The 15,535-nt window shown below is 41.8% G+C and overlaps 1 protein-coding gene across 10 annotated transcripts in view; it reads left to right on the top strand.

Moving 5' to 3' along the window:
• The window catches only part of RAVER2 (ribonucleoprotein, PTB binding 2), a 42,704-nt gene that overhangs the window by 2,330 nt on the left and 24,839 nt on the right, over positions 1–15,535 (top strand). For 7 of the 10 annotated variants that reach the window (XM_088673944.1, XM_035122783.3, XM_088673945.1 and 4 more), the window contains exon 2: positions 12,799–12,865. In XM_088673944.1, coding sequence (XP_088530070.1) covers positions 12,799–12,865 — 67 coding nt within the window. Of the gene's footprint in view, positions 1–9,841; positions 9,936–12,798; positions 12,866–15,535 lie in introns of all 10 variants that reach the window. The other 3 variants (XM_088673948.1, XM_088673947.1, XM_088673946.1) reach the window with 1 other exon arrangement.

Below are 15,535 nucleotides of genomic sequence, written 5' to 3'. Positions count from 1 at the left end.
GTCAATCTCATTTCTAGTTCCTGTTATGTTCCTGAATGCTGAATTGAGTTTTAAAGAAGCTGTTAGTCCCCAGATAATTACTGTACTGATATGCATAAAATGTTTACTAGTGTTAGGGACACACTTCTATTGAAATGCATTACTGTTAAAATAGTAAGGCGTTGGCAAGTTAAAGGCAAAGATTCTATCATGAGCAAGCTAATGAATGTCGCTGAATGAGTCTGTGGATAATGAAAATGAGTGATAAAAAGAAGACAATAGTATTCTGTTCTGTCAAGTACCAAGTAGAAAGTTCCAAACTCTGGCATCTTTAGAATAGAGTGTAAAATGTTCCATTTATTATTATTTTTTATCAAATGTATTCATTGCTTTTTAAAAATAAGTCTCATATCAACTTGCAATAAGTTAAAATACAGGAAAGGTGAACACTAAGAACAGGCCATAAATCAAACCAGATTAAGATCTTACAGATCTATTGCAGAGACTGTGCCAGTTCCTTTCATTTGTTGTGACGTGGAAATGATAAAAAAAAACACCATTGAAACCTGTTGTGTTCCTATTTTGCCTTATGCCTGGATGCGGAGGCATTCAAAATACAAAAGTTCAACTCAATGTGGACATCAATAGACAATTCCGATTTTAAGATCACAGGTGTGCCGATTGTAAACCCCATACACTTTCCACCATCACTCTACTTAAAAGAACTTTCAAAATCTGCTTTACCAGACAAATGAAATATATGTGTGTACCATGGGAAAGGATTGCTTCTGCAACTTGTCTATGGTCTGCCTTTAGCCTCAGATAGAAGTAAATATTTTTCTGGTTTCAGTGGAACTTACAGGGTGAGATCTAACTCTTTTCCCTGAGCAGACCACCCACAAATCAATTGACTTAAATCTGAGTATGGTTAATGTTGGATATTACCCATAATGCTGATCATATATAGATACAAAGAAGGCCTTAAAAATGTCACAGCAACTTACTTTGAAGTAAGGTCCATTGAACTCAGTGGGACTTGCTGCTTAAGCACATGCGTAGAATCATAGAAGGTAAAGGTACCCCTGACTGTTAGGTCCAGTCGCGAATGACTCTGGGGTTGCAGCGCTCATCTCACTCTATAGGCCGAGGGAGCCAACGCTTGTCCGCAGACAGCTTCCGGGTCATGTGGCCAGCATGACTAAGCCGCTTCTGGTGAACCAGAGCAGTGCATGGAAACGCCGTTTACCTTCCCGCCGGAGCGGTACCTATTTATCTACTTGCACTTTGACGTGCTTTCGAACTGCTAAGGGAGCTCACCCTGTCGCGGGGATTTAAACCGCCGACCTTCTGATCGGCAAGCCCTAGGCCAGGCATCCCCAAATTGCGGCCCTCCAGATGTTTTGGCCTACAACTTCCAGGATCCCTAGCTAACAGGACCAGTGGTCAGGGAAGATGGGAACATCTGGAGGGCCAAAGTTTGGGGATGCCTGCCCTAGGCTCTGTGGTTTAACCCACAGCGCCACCTGCGTAGAATCATACTGTAAGCCATTTTAGGTTTCAGCTTTCCAATTAGCATTCTAGGGATTATTAATTGATTGAAAAATAAGTGAGACCTGCAACAAAATATTGCATTGTTGAGGTTCCAGCCAGCTAGTTAGAGCTTCTTTCAGAAGATTCTGTTCCATTATCTTCAACTTTTCTGTCTCTAGTACAGTACTCAGTTTTCCATGCTCACTGAGCATTCTTGGTGGGTTTCTGAGTCTCCCCAGTCCCCCGTATATATGCTTTAAAAACATTTCTGTACTTTCCCCTAATCTGCTGATACTTCTCTCTTGTCCATGGTCAGTGCTGTTTTGGCCACATAAGGAACTGCACTGTCTGAACGAGTTTGCCGCATAGCATAGATGGAGGATGGCAAATATGTATTCAGGCTTCTGCTTGTCCTGTAAGAATAATTGCTTGAAATAGATTAAAATATCCCTTAAAATTTTGTACTTTCTGACAGGAAAACAGGTTCAATGTTTTTCCATACGAGGGAGTCAAGCTGCTATGTTGTGCAGAAAAGTAATTTTAGGACATATGTCTTCGTGGTCGAAATAGTCCTTGTAATAGAAACTTGCAATAGGATTGCAGGGATTGTTACCAAAAAAGGATTTCACTGCCAAGATGTTTTCATTTTCATTAGCCATGCTGTCTGAGTATTCTTTAAGCTCATTCTTTATCCAGGCTTTATTGGATATCCATCGGAATATTGGATTACATGTAGATAGGAGTAAACACACGGTGTCTAAATATATTTTGCTTTTGGAAATATTGTAGCCTCAGAACAAGAATAATTTAGATGATAATTTCAAAAGCAATAGACTTTGTTCTCCTTAAACCTTCTGTTTCTTGTGGAGGTTGGTGCTTCAGTGCTGTTTATTGTATTTTTTTTAACCATGTATGTGAACGAAATGTAAACGGATGAAGCCTGAGATAGTTAAGCACAGCAAGGTATTGTGAGAAAGTGCTGGCAGAAGAAAATTACTGGACTTATGCGTGTAGAAATCCATGTTTCAAGACAGAACTAATGATTTGTCTCTGGATATGTACCAGGTGTGTCTAATCTGCATACATGGTTTCTGATCCAGAAGGACATTCACATGTAAATGTCTCTTACTGAGTGGGATGTTTGTACATTTGTTGCAGTTATAAGTTCCGTTTAGGTCAATAGGTCTTCAAGTAACGAGGGATAGGATTGGGCTATACTTGAATGTACTTCTGTCTTTGTTTAACTGGCCCATTAGCCAGTCTTCATCCATTATTTATTATTATTCATTTCTGGATTTGTGTGTCACCTGCCCTGCTCCTTCCAGGTGACTTATGAAAACACAGATACAGAAATACAAAAATATATAATACCTAATTACGTCCCCAAAACGTGGAACAGCCAAATCCCTCTGTATTACAAAACTTATACTGTACATACAGTAGAAGATTCTCCATACCACATCACCAACATAAAAAAATCCACTAAGCAACAATTAAAAACTTATAGAAAAGAATAATAAAGCCCTTAAAACCAGGTGACTGTTAAGATAAATAGAACTACTAAAATTACTGAAAAGCATGGGGAAGGGAAGAAATGTCTCCACATTGTGCCAAAAATATTGCACAATGGACACAAGTTGAGCTTGCAGAACCTTGAATTAGGTTCAGAAATGCCCTGGCAGCCACTACCAGTGAGTAATATATATATACACACACACACACACAGTGGTACCTCTACTTATGAATTTAATGTGTTCCGAACGCACATTTGTAAGTCGAAAAAAATTGTAAGTTGAATCCCATAGGAATGCATTGGGAGAAAAAATCCGCAAGTCGAAGCAACCCTAACTAAAAATTCGTAAGTAGAAAAAATCCTATCTAAACTGCATCCAAGATGGCGGACGGAGCTCCATTCGTAAGTAGAAACATTCATAAGTAGAGTTATTCGTAAGTAGAGATACCACTGTAAATATATATGCTCAAGATGCCAGGTCTCAGTTAAGCAACACCACTGCTTAATGTTCCACTAGCAGATGTTTCCAGCCCTTGATCAGGGGAAGACCATCATAAAGCACAGTAATCCAGACAGGAGGTGATCAGACTGTAGATCCCTGATGCCAGGTTATCTCCATCCAGGATAGAGCTGGTGAACTGTACTCAGTGCCGTGGAGGCCGCCTGTGCCTTCAGTGATCAATCCAGGAGTTACTCCCAAGCTTTGAACGGCATCTTTCAGGGGAAGTGCAACCCCATCCAGAACTGGTTGAATCCCAGTTACACAGATTCCGGGATGAACCACAAACATCTCCAAGGACAAAGAAAGTTGTGTGCCATCTGCTTACTGGTGACAGCACATTCCAAAACTACAGATTCTCCCTCTCGGCAGTTTCATGTAGATATTAAACAGCACAAGGAATAGAATTGGCCTCTGTGAAACCTCATAGGACAAGCTCCTTGAAGCTGAACCCCCCCCCCCAGCACCCACTACCTGGTACCAAATAAGAGCAGAAACACCACAAAGCACGATGGTACTGAAAGTCACTGAGAGGGCCAGTAGACCTGATGGAGTTGTGTTCCTTCTGTCATTTTGCTGGCACAGGTCATCCAAAAGGGTGACCAATGCGGTCTTGAGGCCAGAACCAGGTCTGTTCCGCTATTGAAATTTATCCAGAAAATAAGTTTCCTCCAAGGTGACCTGGATCTGTTCAGCAACCAGCCACTCCAGGACCTTGCCCAGGGAGGGAGCATTTGCCACTACCCCAGGGCGGTCCAGGCGGTCAGTACCTCTTTTGGCGGCCCTCAGCAATATTTGGCACCCTCTGCAGCCTTCATGCTGCCTTCCTGAAGCTGGGCTTTGGTAAGGAGACATGAGGGTTCTGGCAATGTCCTAGAGACCTCCAGCCTCCATCACAAAACCTAGTTAGTGCTTCCCCAGCTTTGGGAAGGAGCTGAGAGGGTTCTATGACCCTGCTAGAGCCTCGTGCCTCTTTCCTAAAGCCCAGCACTTCATTTAGCTAGCTTTGGGAAGGCAGCACAAGTACTCTGTGTGTGTGTGTGTGTGTGCGCGCGCGCGCGTGCCAACGCCAACTGTTGACTTCGCTCACTGCCCCTGCGCAACAAGGCAGTGTGCGACCTGCAGGTTCCATGTCGATGTACTTCTGCGGCCCACTTGGTATGAAAAGATGGACTGCCCTGCACCAGCCTTTAGTTGTTTATATTAGTGGTCCTGGGAAAGTTTCTTTAGAATTGGATTCACCTCCATTCCTTGAGGCAGGGAGGAACTGTTTCCTCGAGGCATTCGGAGCCTCCCTGGCCCATCCTGCTAGACTTTGTAAGCCAAGTGGTGCAAAGATCCATGGCCTTATCTACATCCTCAGACTACATCAACTGAAACTCGTATATCACTATTGGGCTAGCCCAGGTACCCCCAAACTTCGGCCCTCCAGATGTTTTGGACTACACTTCCCATCTTCCCCAACCACTGGTCCTGTTAGCTAGGGACCATGGGAGTTGTAGGCCAAAACATCTGGAGGGCTTCAGTTTGGGGATGCCTGGGCTAGCCAATGGGAAAGGGCGCTTAGACTGGAGTCCTTTCTGCTGCCTTGCAATGGACTGGCTTGAGTTATTCCAACATTGTGTCTCTGTACTCGATTTCATCAAGATTCTGTAAGTCCTGGAAGCTCATAGATCCTTGTCCGTCTATTTTTAAATATACCCTTTTATTTTAATTTTACAGACATCTGATTATCTGTTCTAGGGAAACCGCTAGATACATGGAGACCATTTTCTTCTTTATGTAGAAACTGATACTTTATTTGGAGGCAGGGAGTGTTTCACACTGATAGGCGCTGAGCCACCAACACTCGCTAGTTGAGAGAATGATGCCTTATACAGTATATGCATTTGCAACCAAATTGCCATATGTTATCATTTGCACTTGTTTTGCAAATGTTTTCTGGTAGCTTTGTAGTGATACATACTTCTGTTTCTTGGCATTTGGAAATGGGAAACTGTTAATCTTTAGTCTTGTGGAAGCATAGCTTTTAGTTCTGGAATATATTTATGAAAATCAGCTGCAATTAGAAAAGTCCCTTTAATGAAAAACCAAGCTTCCCCCCCCCAAACTGACTGCAAAATAGCAGGTACTCATCTTTGCTGCTGCTTCAACATGACTGCATCTGCCTTTTCCTAGAAATAATAAATTGTGAGAACATATAAGCTCTTGAAAGTACCATAGCTTGCTTGGTACATTAGAAATCTGACTATGATTTAGCATTTTTATGAGTTAACATTCAAAAGTGGACTTTATTTGATAGGTTAGAAAATATAAAATGTATTAACAGTGGTACCTCGACTTATGAAGACGATCCGTTCCGCGGCCATCTTCGTAAGTCGAGGTCTTCAGTTGTCGAAGCTCCGCTTCTGCGCATGCGCTGACTGTGCACGGCGCAGGGCGCGCAGGGTGAAAAGACTTCCGGGGTTGTCGACTTCAGAAGTCGAAACCTTCGGAAGTCAAATCGTTCAGTTGTCAAGGTACCACTGTAGTTGATAAAACATTCGTGCACTTTCGCATCTCTGCTTACTGTCACAAACTGCATTTTTCATAGTTAAAGTCATTTGCCTCAGAACTATACTTCCTGTTCATTGTAGTATTTATTTTATTTTAAAAATGTATATTCTGTACTACTTAACTACAACACTCTCTAAGTGGTGTACAAGCAACTCAATGCAATGAAGATAAAAGTTAGTTAAAGCTATAAAATCAGAATTTCAGTTGTTAAAATGCCCACTAATTGTTTATTCTTTAAAGTCTTCAGTAGGAGCTGGATGTTTAAGAGGGAGGGGCCCTCTCTGAACTCAACAGGAAGAGAGTTCTACAAAACACTGAACATATGGCTCCTGGTGGATATAAGCCGTGCACCTGAGCCATGGGGGACCACTAACAGAGGCTCACATGAAGACCAGGTTATAAGGGATTAGTCACTTCTTTTGGCAACCTTGGACCCAAATTGTTAAGGGCCTTGAACCTGACCCGATAGCAAATTGGCAGCCAGTGCAAGCTTTTATTCATCTGCTGGCATTGTAGTGAACAGTCTTCTAATTCTGGTTCCTTTTCATAAAGGATGCTGCTATGATTTTGTTGGTGCCTGTTATGCTGTCTAACTAGCAGACTGAAGAAGTACATATGCTAACTAATGGTCAAAGGCTATGCTTAGCTTTGCAGGAAATAACAAAAAAGATGGGATTCTCTCATTGTAGTATGGAATAGTAAGAAAGTCTTATTATAGCTATCTACTTTCTCTCTTTGTAATAATGTGGGCAGCACAGCTAGCTGTCAAGAAGCTAAAAGAGACCGATGCTTTTTCCCACGCTAGTTAAGATGGTGCATTGGGAGTTAAGCTGATTTAGTTCTCTTAAAGTCAAAGGTTATAAATTAACTTAACAGAAAGTACTTTGTAGTAGCAGGTTGGTGATCTAGCTGTCAGTAGTGAATAAGAAGGTACAATTTGAGATGAGAACTGAGGTCAGAGTGTGGGTAGAGTATGGGGTTTGAATTGGGTGACCATGGATAAAATCCTCACTCAGCTGCAGAGCTAATTGAGTGACCCTGGAGAACTTCCTACCTCACAATCCTGATCACAGGGTTGCTATGAAGGTGAAAAATTAGGTAGCTCTATTGATGCCTGGACTCCTTGGAAGAATAGTGGGATAGATGTGGATGATAAATAATGTGACTGTTGAATGGTGTTGCACTGCAAACAAGACACTAATTTAGCTCCCAAGACATATGTGAGAATATGCATTCCTTTTGGGAAATAGCATTCCTTAATGTTCTTTCTTATTTGGAATTCTCGAAGGAACGCTTCACAGGTCTGGAGGTATACTCTAGCAGCCCTATTTATAAGTGTGCTAACATTGTCAGGTTGTACAACAGGAATGGGGAACGGGGTTTGACTAGAAGCCTGAGTCTTGGGTTCTTCCCAACTTTGCCCAGCCCACCTGGCACCACTCTGAAATCAGCTGGCCAATTCTTCCCTGTGGAGAGTGGCAAGACAATCCAAGCTAAGCAAGGCCTGAAGCTGCTGCCTGTCAACTGGTCAACCATGACTCCAAGCCTGCTTTCTGCAGGGCTTGGCTGCAGGGGGAACTTGGCCATACAGACAACTGAACTACCTTGGAGTTGCCACCTATCAGCTGAAAGATGGTACCTTCAAGCCTGTTGGAATTCCCCATGCCCCATTTTGGGCAGGAGGCAGTTGCACTGCCACATTCCCCATGCAGAACCCAGTAGTGTAGCTCAGTGTTTCCCAACCTTGTGCCTCCAGATGTTTTGAGACTACAATTCCCATCATCCCTAGCTAGCAAGACCAGTGGTCAGGAATGATGGGAATTGTAGTCCGAAAACAGCTGGAAACACAAGGTTGGGAAACACTGGTGTAGCTGATGCCAGCAGGCTCGCACTCACTGCCAATCAGCTTTCCTTGCTAATGCACAATTGGGAGTGATGTTAGTTGTGTGGGTCAAGGGGGTGTGATTAATGGGTAACCAGAACCCCTGTCAGGCCTAATTATATCCATGGACTGGAGGCTTCCCACTCTTGTTGTAGAATAGTGGCATGGTTTGCATGATGCAGTAAGCCAAACTATGCAATGGGGGGGTCACATAGCCTCCTGCAGAGAAGCCACTTTGCTCCTTCCTGGTACTTCTATTAATTCCATGGTGCACTGAGCCAAGCCACATTTTACTTCGCGTGTTGCCCAAGCCTGTGCTCTTGGTTTGAGCTCTCCCTTTTTTAACCATTAACTGAAGCCAAGGTTTGTTCTAGGCTGCAGCTTGTGGGCAGATGAGGAGAGAAATTGAGCAAAATAGCTTAGTCAGTAGAGCAGGCACCCCCAAACTTCGGCCCTCCAGATGTTTTGGACTACAATTCCCATCTTCTCCAACCACTGGTCCTGTTAGCTAGGGATCATGGGAGTTGTAGGCCAAAACATCTGGAGGTCCGCAGTTTGGGGATGCCTGTGGTAGAGCATGAAACTCAGGGTTGTGGGTTTGAGCAAGGGATTGGGCAAAAGATTCCTGCATTGCAGGGGGTTGAACTAGAAGACCCTCGTGGTCCCTTCCAACTCTGTGATTCTATTATAAGCCCATGTTCAGGCAACATGCTGGTCTAGCTCAGCATGGAGCGGCAATAAAAACAGGACTGAGGAAGAGCAAAGCAGCTGCGAATTTGGTTTTCCATGCCGTGCTAGCTAGGCCATTGTTTAAAGTACAGTACTACTTGCCAGAAAGCATAACAAATTCCTTTATATAGAGACAGGCTTAGCCGATCATTTTAGTGTGTGAATCATTTTTAAAAATACTGTTTTATAGGTGTCAGCTAGGGATTGTTTTTATTTGAAGGGGTATTCCAAGGGGAATGAATTGTGCTGACAAATGCAGAAGATGCATGTGTGAGTCTCAGGCATGCTTTCAACCTTCTGTAAACATTAAATATATATTTGCACATAACAAGTTGGTCATGTACTGACCATTCCTTCACTTTAGTGATGGTGATTTAAGACTCCAAAGAAATGTACCTTCCTCTCATCTCCCTATGTCAGGCAGAATCCCCATTCTGGTCACAGCTCCGCCCCGCCCCCTTGCATTTAACCCACCATAAGGCAGGTGTATTGGATTGCTGAGTAGTAGCAATAACATACTATCAGTGTATGTAGATAGCCTGAGGAGCAGCATCATGTTTTATTAACACAGCATTTGACAGCTGTTAACCGATGAAATAAGAGACTAGTATCCAATCTGACTAAAAAGAATACACTTGATCCTATTCAGATCAAACCCCTATTACCCACTAAGCTACGTATATTGAATTAGCAGATTGGCAAGGTGGGAGTGTGTTGTGATCTAGGAAACTTTGTAGAGCAGAAAGATGTGTCGTAGCAAATTCAGTTTCATTGGAGACCTACAGGGCAGAGTGAGTGTGTCAATATAGCATAATCAGTCTGATTAGGGCCAAAAGTACTCATTGGATTAAAAACATTTTAATGCAACAAAAGGGCCTTCTTGGTCGTAGTTCCATCTTTAAGGAGTACCCTCCCTGGTGAGGTACATATATCTTGCTCATAATTAACATTATTATTAACGTGGAAGTTAAAGAACATTTCTGTTCAACCAGCCATTGGTGGCTGAAAGATACTGTTCCTGGCAACTTTGAAATTCTTTAACCTGTGAGGATATTTTATTGCTTTTGCATTGTTCTTTTATGTTTTGTTGTTATGGAGGAAAGATGGAATAAAAATTTAACCAGTAAGTAAAATTTGCCACGTCTTTCTTTAGAACAGGGCTGGCTAACCTGTGGGGCCTCCAGATGTTGTGCTTAATCTCCCATCAACCATGGTCATACAGTCCAACAACATCTGGAGCATCACAGGTAAGCCATCCCTGCTTTAGAAAAAGCTGTGGTAGACTGGGAGGGGGTAGCACAGGGCAGGTCTCCCATGTACCGTATAGTTTTCCTAATCAACATCTCCATACGAAACTGATTATTGTTCCAAAAGTGCTATTTGAAGGGCAAATAGCCACATCAGAGGTGATTTCTGGTAGCAAATGGCCCAGCAGGAAATGGTTAAACTCTCCTCCCGCACAGCAGTCCTGACCTAGATCGGGAGCCCATACCAAATGCTCTTTTTAAAAGGAAGGGACATAGCCAGTTGCACATTAATTGAAAACAAAGTTCCGCAGTGTGCAGTTGGACTCCTAGTTATGTCGAAATTCTGAAACAGGCCCTCCTCACACACTAGATACACCAGGAGAAGCAGCAGCTATGCCAACCATAAACTGAAATCAAAATAAACTGAGTTAAAGTAGCAAAAAAATAAAATAAACAAATACTAATAATGGTTGTATCCAGTTTGCACAAAAGTTGGCACTTTTGCCTGTGTGGGGAACTTCCTCTCTCCTTTTCCTGTGAGCTCCCCCAAATCTGTCCTGGCTTCTACCCTTTGAAGCATGGGTGGAAAGATGGAGAGGAAGTTCCAATCCACAGGAAGAAGTCCTTGTGCTATATGACTTCACTGGATGCAACCCAATGTTTTTAGTTGTAAATTGTTTTTGTTTTGTTTTTGCAAGAAGAGATTCATTAATTAAATAATAGTGCTTATTTTACACCCCCAAAGTAGACCTAATTCTTTTTATAATAATATCTATGTATCTCTTCCTGTTGGGGGACGCAGATGGCACTGTGGGTTAAGCCACAGAGCCTAGGGCTTGCCAATCAGAAGGTCGGCGGTTCGAATACCCGCGACGGGGTGAGCTCCTGTTGCTTGGTCCCAGCTCCTGCCAACCTAGCAGTTCGAAAGCACGTCAAAGTGCAAGTATGGTAGATAAATAGGTACTGCTCCAAGCGGGAAGGTAAACGGCGTTTCTGTGTGCTGCTCTGATTCACCAGAAGCGGCTTAGTCATGCTGGCCACATGACCTGGAAGCAGTACGCCGGCTCCCTCGGCCAATAAAGCAAGATGAGCGCCGCAACCCCAGAGTTGGTCATGACTGGACCTAATGGTCAGGGGTCCCTTTACCTTTATCTCTTCCTGTGCTGTGGCAGTCCACTATTATTGTTTCATCATTACTTTTTTCCACCTTTCCTTTCTCTTCTGAAACTACTTTATTTAAGGATGAGGTTTTGCAGCCCCTGTTTTCCTTTTCTTTGAAAGCTCAGATATTGTCATATAGTTCAGACATCTTAGCATTGTCTCATCATTGCATTTATTGAAATAAACTTTGTGTGAACTTTACTTCCTGTATTACCCCTCCACAAAATGACTCAGTTCATATACCATAGTAAAACAAACCTTAGTTTACAGATTGTGGTTTATTGGGAGCAAATACTGGTTCAGGTGTAGCACTAAGCCAGGAGTTGTGGTGAATTTCCTCTGTGCAATTGCAGGGAGAAAGCAAAACAGCCCAGAATGGTGTGCATTCACAGTCAACCATTAACTCTGGAACAAGCCTGTAATGCCAACAGGCTCAGCATATTCTTGTTTAATGATGAAAAGCTCATGCCCCTTCTGGAACTATCTTGATTTTACCAGCCCAAATATGGTATCTATATATATTGCCTTGCCTATAAACCTCTGAGTTTATTGTCTATAAAGTTCACATTGACCCCCAACCCAATTTCTAAGTCATTGACAAGAGAGGAGCATTTTCTTCAAAACTCAATTGGGAAGCACATGTTCCTTTTCAGTACAAAACAGGAAGAGGATATAACACCGCTTAGGAAAAAAATAAGAAGCATTTAGCACCTGTGAAACAGGTGCAAGCTGCTGAATTCCTCAGGGATGTGCACAGAATTGCCTAATTATAGAGGAGGGAAAATGCATTATAAGAGTAGTACTGTGTAAGTTCATTGAAATGCTGAAAATAATTGTGTTCTCTAATTATACTTCTCTGTGACCTTGTTTGCAATGGTAAGATGCATAGCTTCAGAATGCAGCCTTGGTGTGTTGTAGAAGCACACAATAAAATTCTGGGAGTATGCAGACTTTCCCCTATGACTTTAGACATTGCTAACTACAGTGGTACCTCGGGTTAAGAACTTAATTCGTTCTGGAGGTCCGTTCTTAACCTGAAACTGTTCTTAACCTAAGGTACCACTTTAGCTAATGGGGCGTCCCACTGCCGCTGCGCCGCCGGAGCACGATTTCTGTTCTCATCCTGAAGCAAAGTTTTTAACCCGAGGTACCATTTCTGGGTTAGCGGAGTCTGTAACCTGAAGCGTTTGTAACCTGAAGCATCTGTAACCCGAGGTACCACTGTACTCATTAACATGGTGTTTAATGCCGTATCTTTCAATAAAACGTGACTACTGAAATTTGGATCAAAAATTATATTTTTGATATTTCATTTCTGTAAAGAAAAAGGCAATCTATCTCAGTAAGAGATTTCATTTTAAACAGGAGGAGTTCTGCTGTACAATGCAGAACAAATACTGTTGAGTTGCATTATTAACAGTGTTCTATATCCTTATCTGGCAACTCAGTATGCCACCCTTTTATAGTTCTTTTTTTTTTTCATTAAGCAAGAAGTAACTACTCTTGGAATTCCACTTTTCAAAGGAAAGAGCTTGTGGTTGAAGTGAGTGCTCACTCATATTGATTCCTAATTAATGTTTTGTATAGCAGTATGTCTATGGAGTAATTCTTTATTTGGAACATTTCCAAAACCTTAACATTAAAATAAAAATGTTCAGTGCACTGATGTATTGTGTGTTTTTTTCTTTTGCCACCTCCCCAGGAAATCCATAATTTATTAAAAGACTTTGAATTGAAGTACTGTTATGTGGACAAAAATAAAAGAACAGGTAAGAACCAAGAAGTATTATTATTTATTAATCACCTTCCACACACTGCTTACAGCTTAAAAAACTGATGTGTGTGTATTTATCTAGCTCTCTCTCTGTGTTTGTGTGTGTGTGTGTGTGTATGTATGTATGTATGTGTGTGTGTGTGTATGTGTGTGTGTGTGTATACACACACACACACACACACACACACACACACAAAAGTTTACGCCCATGGCAGAGAACTAGGACTATAAGATTTTGCATACAGAGCTAGTTAAGTCCATAAGACACACATGTACGGTAGTTAAACTGTGACTTGAATGCCCCTGTTTGCACCTAATGCAAAGCTGTGGTTTAATGCTATATGAAGGATTCTGAAGCTGACACCCCCCCCCCATGTCTGTTCTTCCATTGCTTGCGTGGGAACTCAACATGTGCATTGGAACCTCTTTGTGTGCAAGGAGTACAGAAATGTTGCCAGATTCAATTATTTCAATTTTATCAGAACTGCCTTGGATTTCCTTTGGTTTAATCAGAAGTGTTTCATTGGATGTTAGATTCACGTTCAACAACACAATGTATTTAGTACAAAAAGCAGGGTGAGGCTAGAGCCAAAGTGGGTAAATAATAATAATAATAGCCCTAATAATAATTTATTTGTACCCCACCCATCTGGTTGGGTTTCCCCAGCCACTCTGGGCGGCTCCCAACAGAATATTAAAAGCACAATAAAACATCAAACATTAAAAACTTCCCTAAACAGGGCTGCCTTCAAATGTCTTCTAAAAGTCAGATAGTTGTCCATTTCCTTGACATCTGATAGGAGGGCGTTCTATAGGGCGGGTGCCACCACCGAGAAGGCCCTCTGCCCAAATCTTTTTCTCTTCTTTCTCTCTCCTACACAAGCATGGACTTCAGCATCAACTCTCTCCCCACCACTATTCACATAGACACAAATACCTCTCTTTCCTCCTCCTCCTCCTCCTCCTCCTCCTCCTCCTCCTCCTCCTCCTCCTCCTCCTCCTCCTCCTCCTCCTTTCCTCTCTCCCATCCTTTTTGCTGTCTCCTTCCCTTTCTTGCTCCTCTCCTTCTCCTGTCCCCATGGGGCAATTCGGCTTAGATAAAAAGCTTCCATTGGCACCAATGGAAGCTTTGCCTCCGAAGTCTAATGGTGGCAGGGCAGTGGTGGTGGCAGCTTATAGGAAGGTCTTACTGCCTCCTCCCCAAAATGTAAATTGCCCCCACCATGCAGTGGTATTGTAGTTTGTAGGCATCATAATATAATTCCTTTGAGCATAATAGGAATTAGTACTTTATAAGCATCACACTTACTTCGTTTCAGTTTTGCTACTGATTGCTACCATATTTCCTAGAACATGAATTGTATTTATTTATTTATATAAATAAGTAATGTTTATGGATAAAAAACAGAATATATAAGGGTGGCGGTATCACACATCCTGATTGGTCAAATTGTGCAATACATAAATTTTACGAGGAAATAGCGGTTTCCCTTGCAATCATATTGCAAGTTATAAGAAAGCTTTGTGTAGCTGGTATCTAGGCCAAAGCCATAATAATATAGTAATACCTGGTCTAATCTATGCTCTATCTATGTATGTGCTTAATTAGTATAAGATGGTCTCAACTACGATTCAGTTAAACCTGCTTTAAAAAAAAGAAAAAGTGTCACTATGCTTATAATTTATTTAGTAAACCTTTTAGAACTTGAGGATAGTGTAACCTCTGATTATTCAGGCTTGAAAGAAAATGTTAGCATTCCTGATTCTCAGTCGTATCATCTTTCCACTCAGTTTCACTTCTGCTTGAGCTTCGGTGTTCAGTAGAAGCAGATGATTAATAGGCAATCTGGAATAAAAGATGTTTTCTGTTTTAAACCATAATCTTGCAACCAGAGCTTCCTGGAATTGAATTTCAGGAAAAGGCTCTATTGAAATATGATATGTCAGCAATAACTCTAAAAGGTTACAGCGCATGAGGCAGGACAGTCACTCCCACAGACACATCATGGCAATTTTTGACAAAACACATGGTGGGGGAGGTGGGAGCATGGAATTAATAGGTACATCCCATTACTTGGTACATGTTACTTGGTTTTTATTTAATTTTTTACAGCTGTGTTTGTTTTGACCTGTTAACCACACTACTACTAATATTTAAAGTATGCCCTCACATAGTAAAGACAAATAATATTTGCTAAGTAAGCCTTGCTTGTATTATAGAACTGGGAACTATGTTTAGGGTGGTGGCATCTCAGATGCAAGGGAATCTTCCTCCCCTACCGTCCCCTAAAAAGCCTCGTCCGGAGGGTTGGGAAACCCTTAGGAAAGGCCTCATATTTTTAAATAGGGGATTATGGGGAAATGGCACATTCTGACATGGCTTCCCCAAAATGAATCCAGGGAACTGTAGTTTACCTTTCGCAGAGCTGTAATTCTTAGCATCTTTAACAAACTATAGCCCCCAGGATTATTTGGGGAAATTGTGTGCTTTAAATATATAATGTGAATATGACTTGCATTTGTAAGAGTGGAACATCCACTTTTTTATGAGCAAAGAGAATTGTAACCATGAATTCTCAAACCCTTACTTTGATTCAGAATTCAGAAAAGAAAAAGAAAAAAGCAATAGGGCCTGATTTACATTTTACACTATCCATTGTTTTAT

The sequence above is a fragment of the Zootoca vivipara genome, chromosome 7 (assembly GCF_965207765.1).
Source record: "Zootoca vivipara chromosome 7, rZooViv2.hap1.1, whole genome shotgun sequence".
NCBI classification, from domain to species: domain Eukaryota; kingdom Metazoa; phylum Chordata; class Lepidosauria; order Squamata; family Lacertidae; genus Zootoca; species Zootoca vivipara.
The sequence above is the reverse complement of the archived record's forward strand: the minus strand, read 5'-3'. Positions and strand labels throughout refer to the sequence as shown.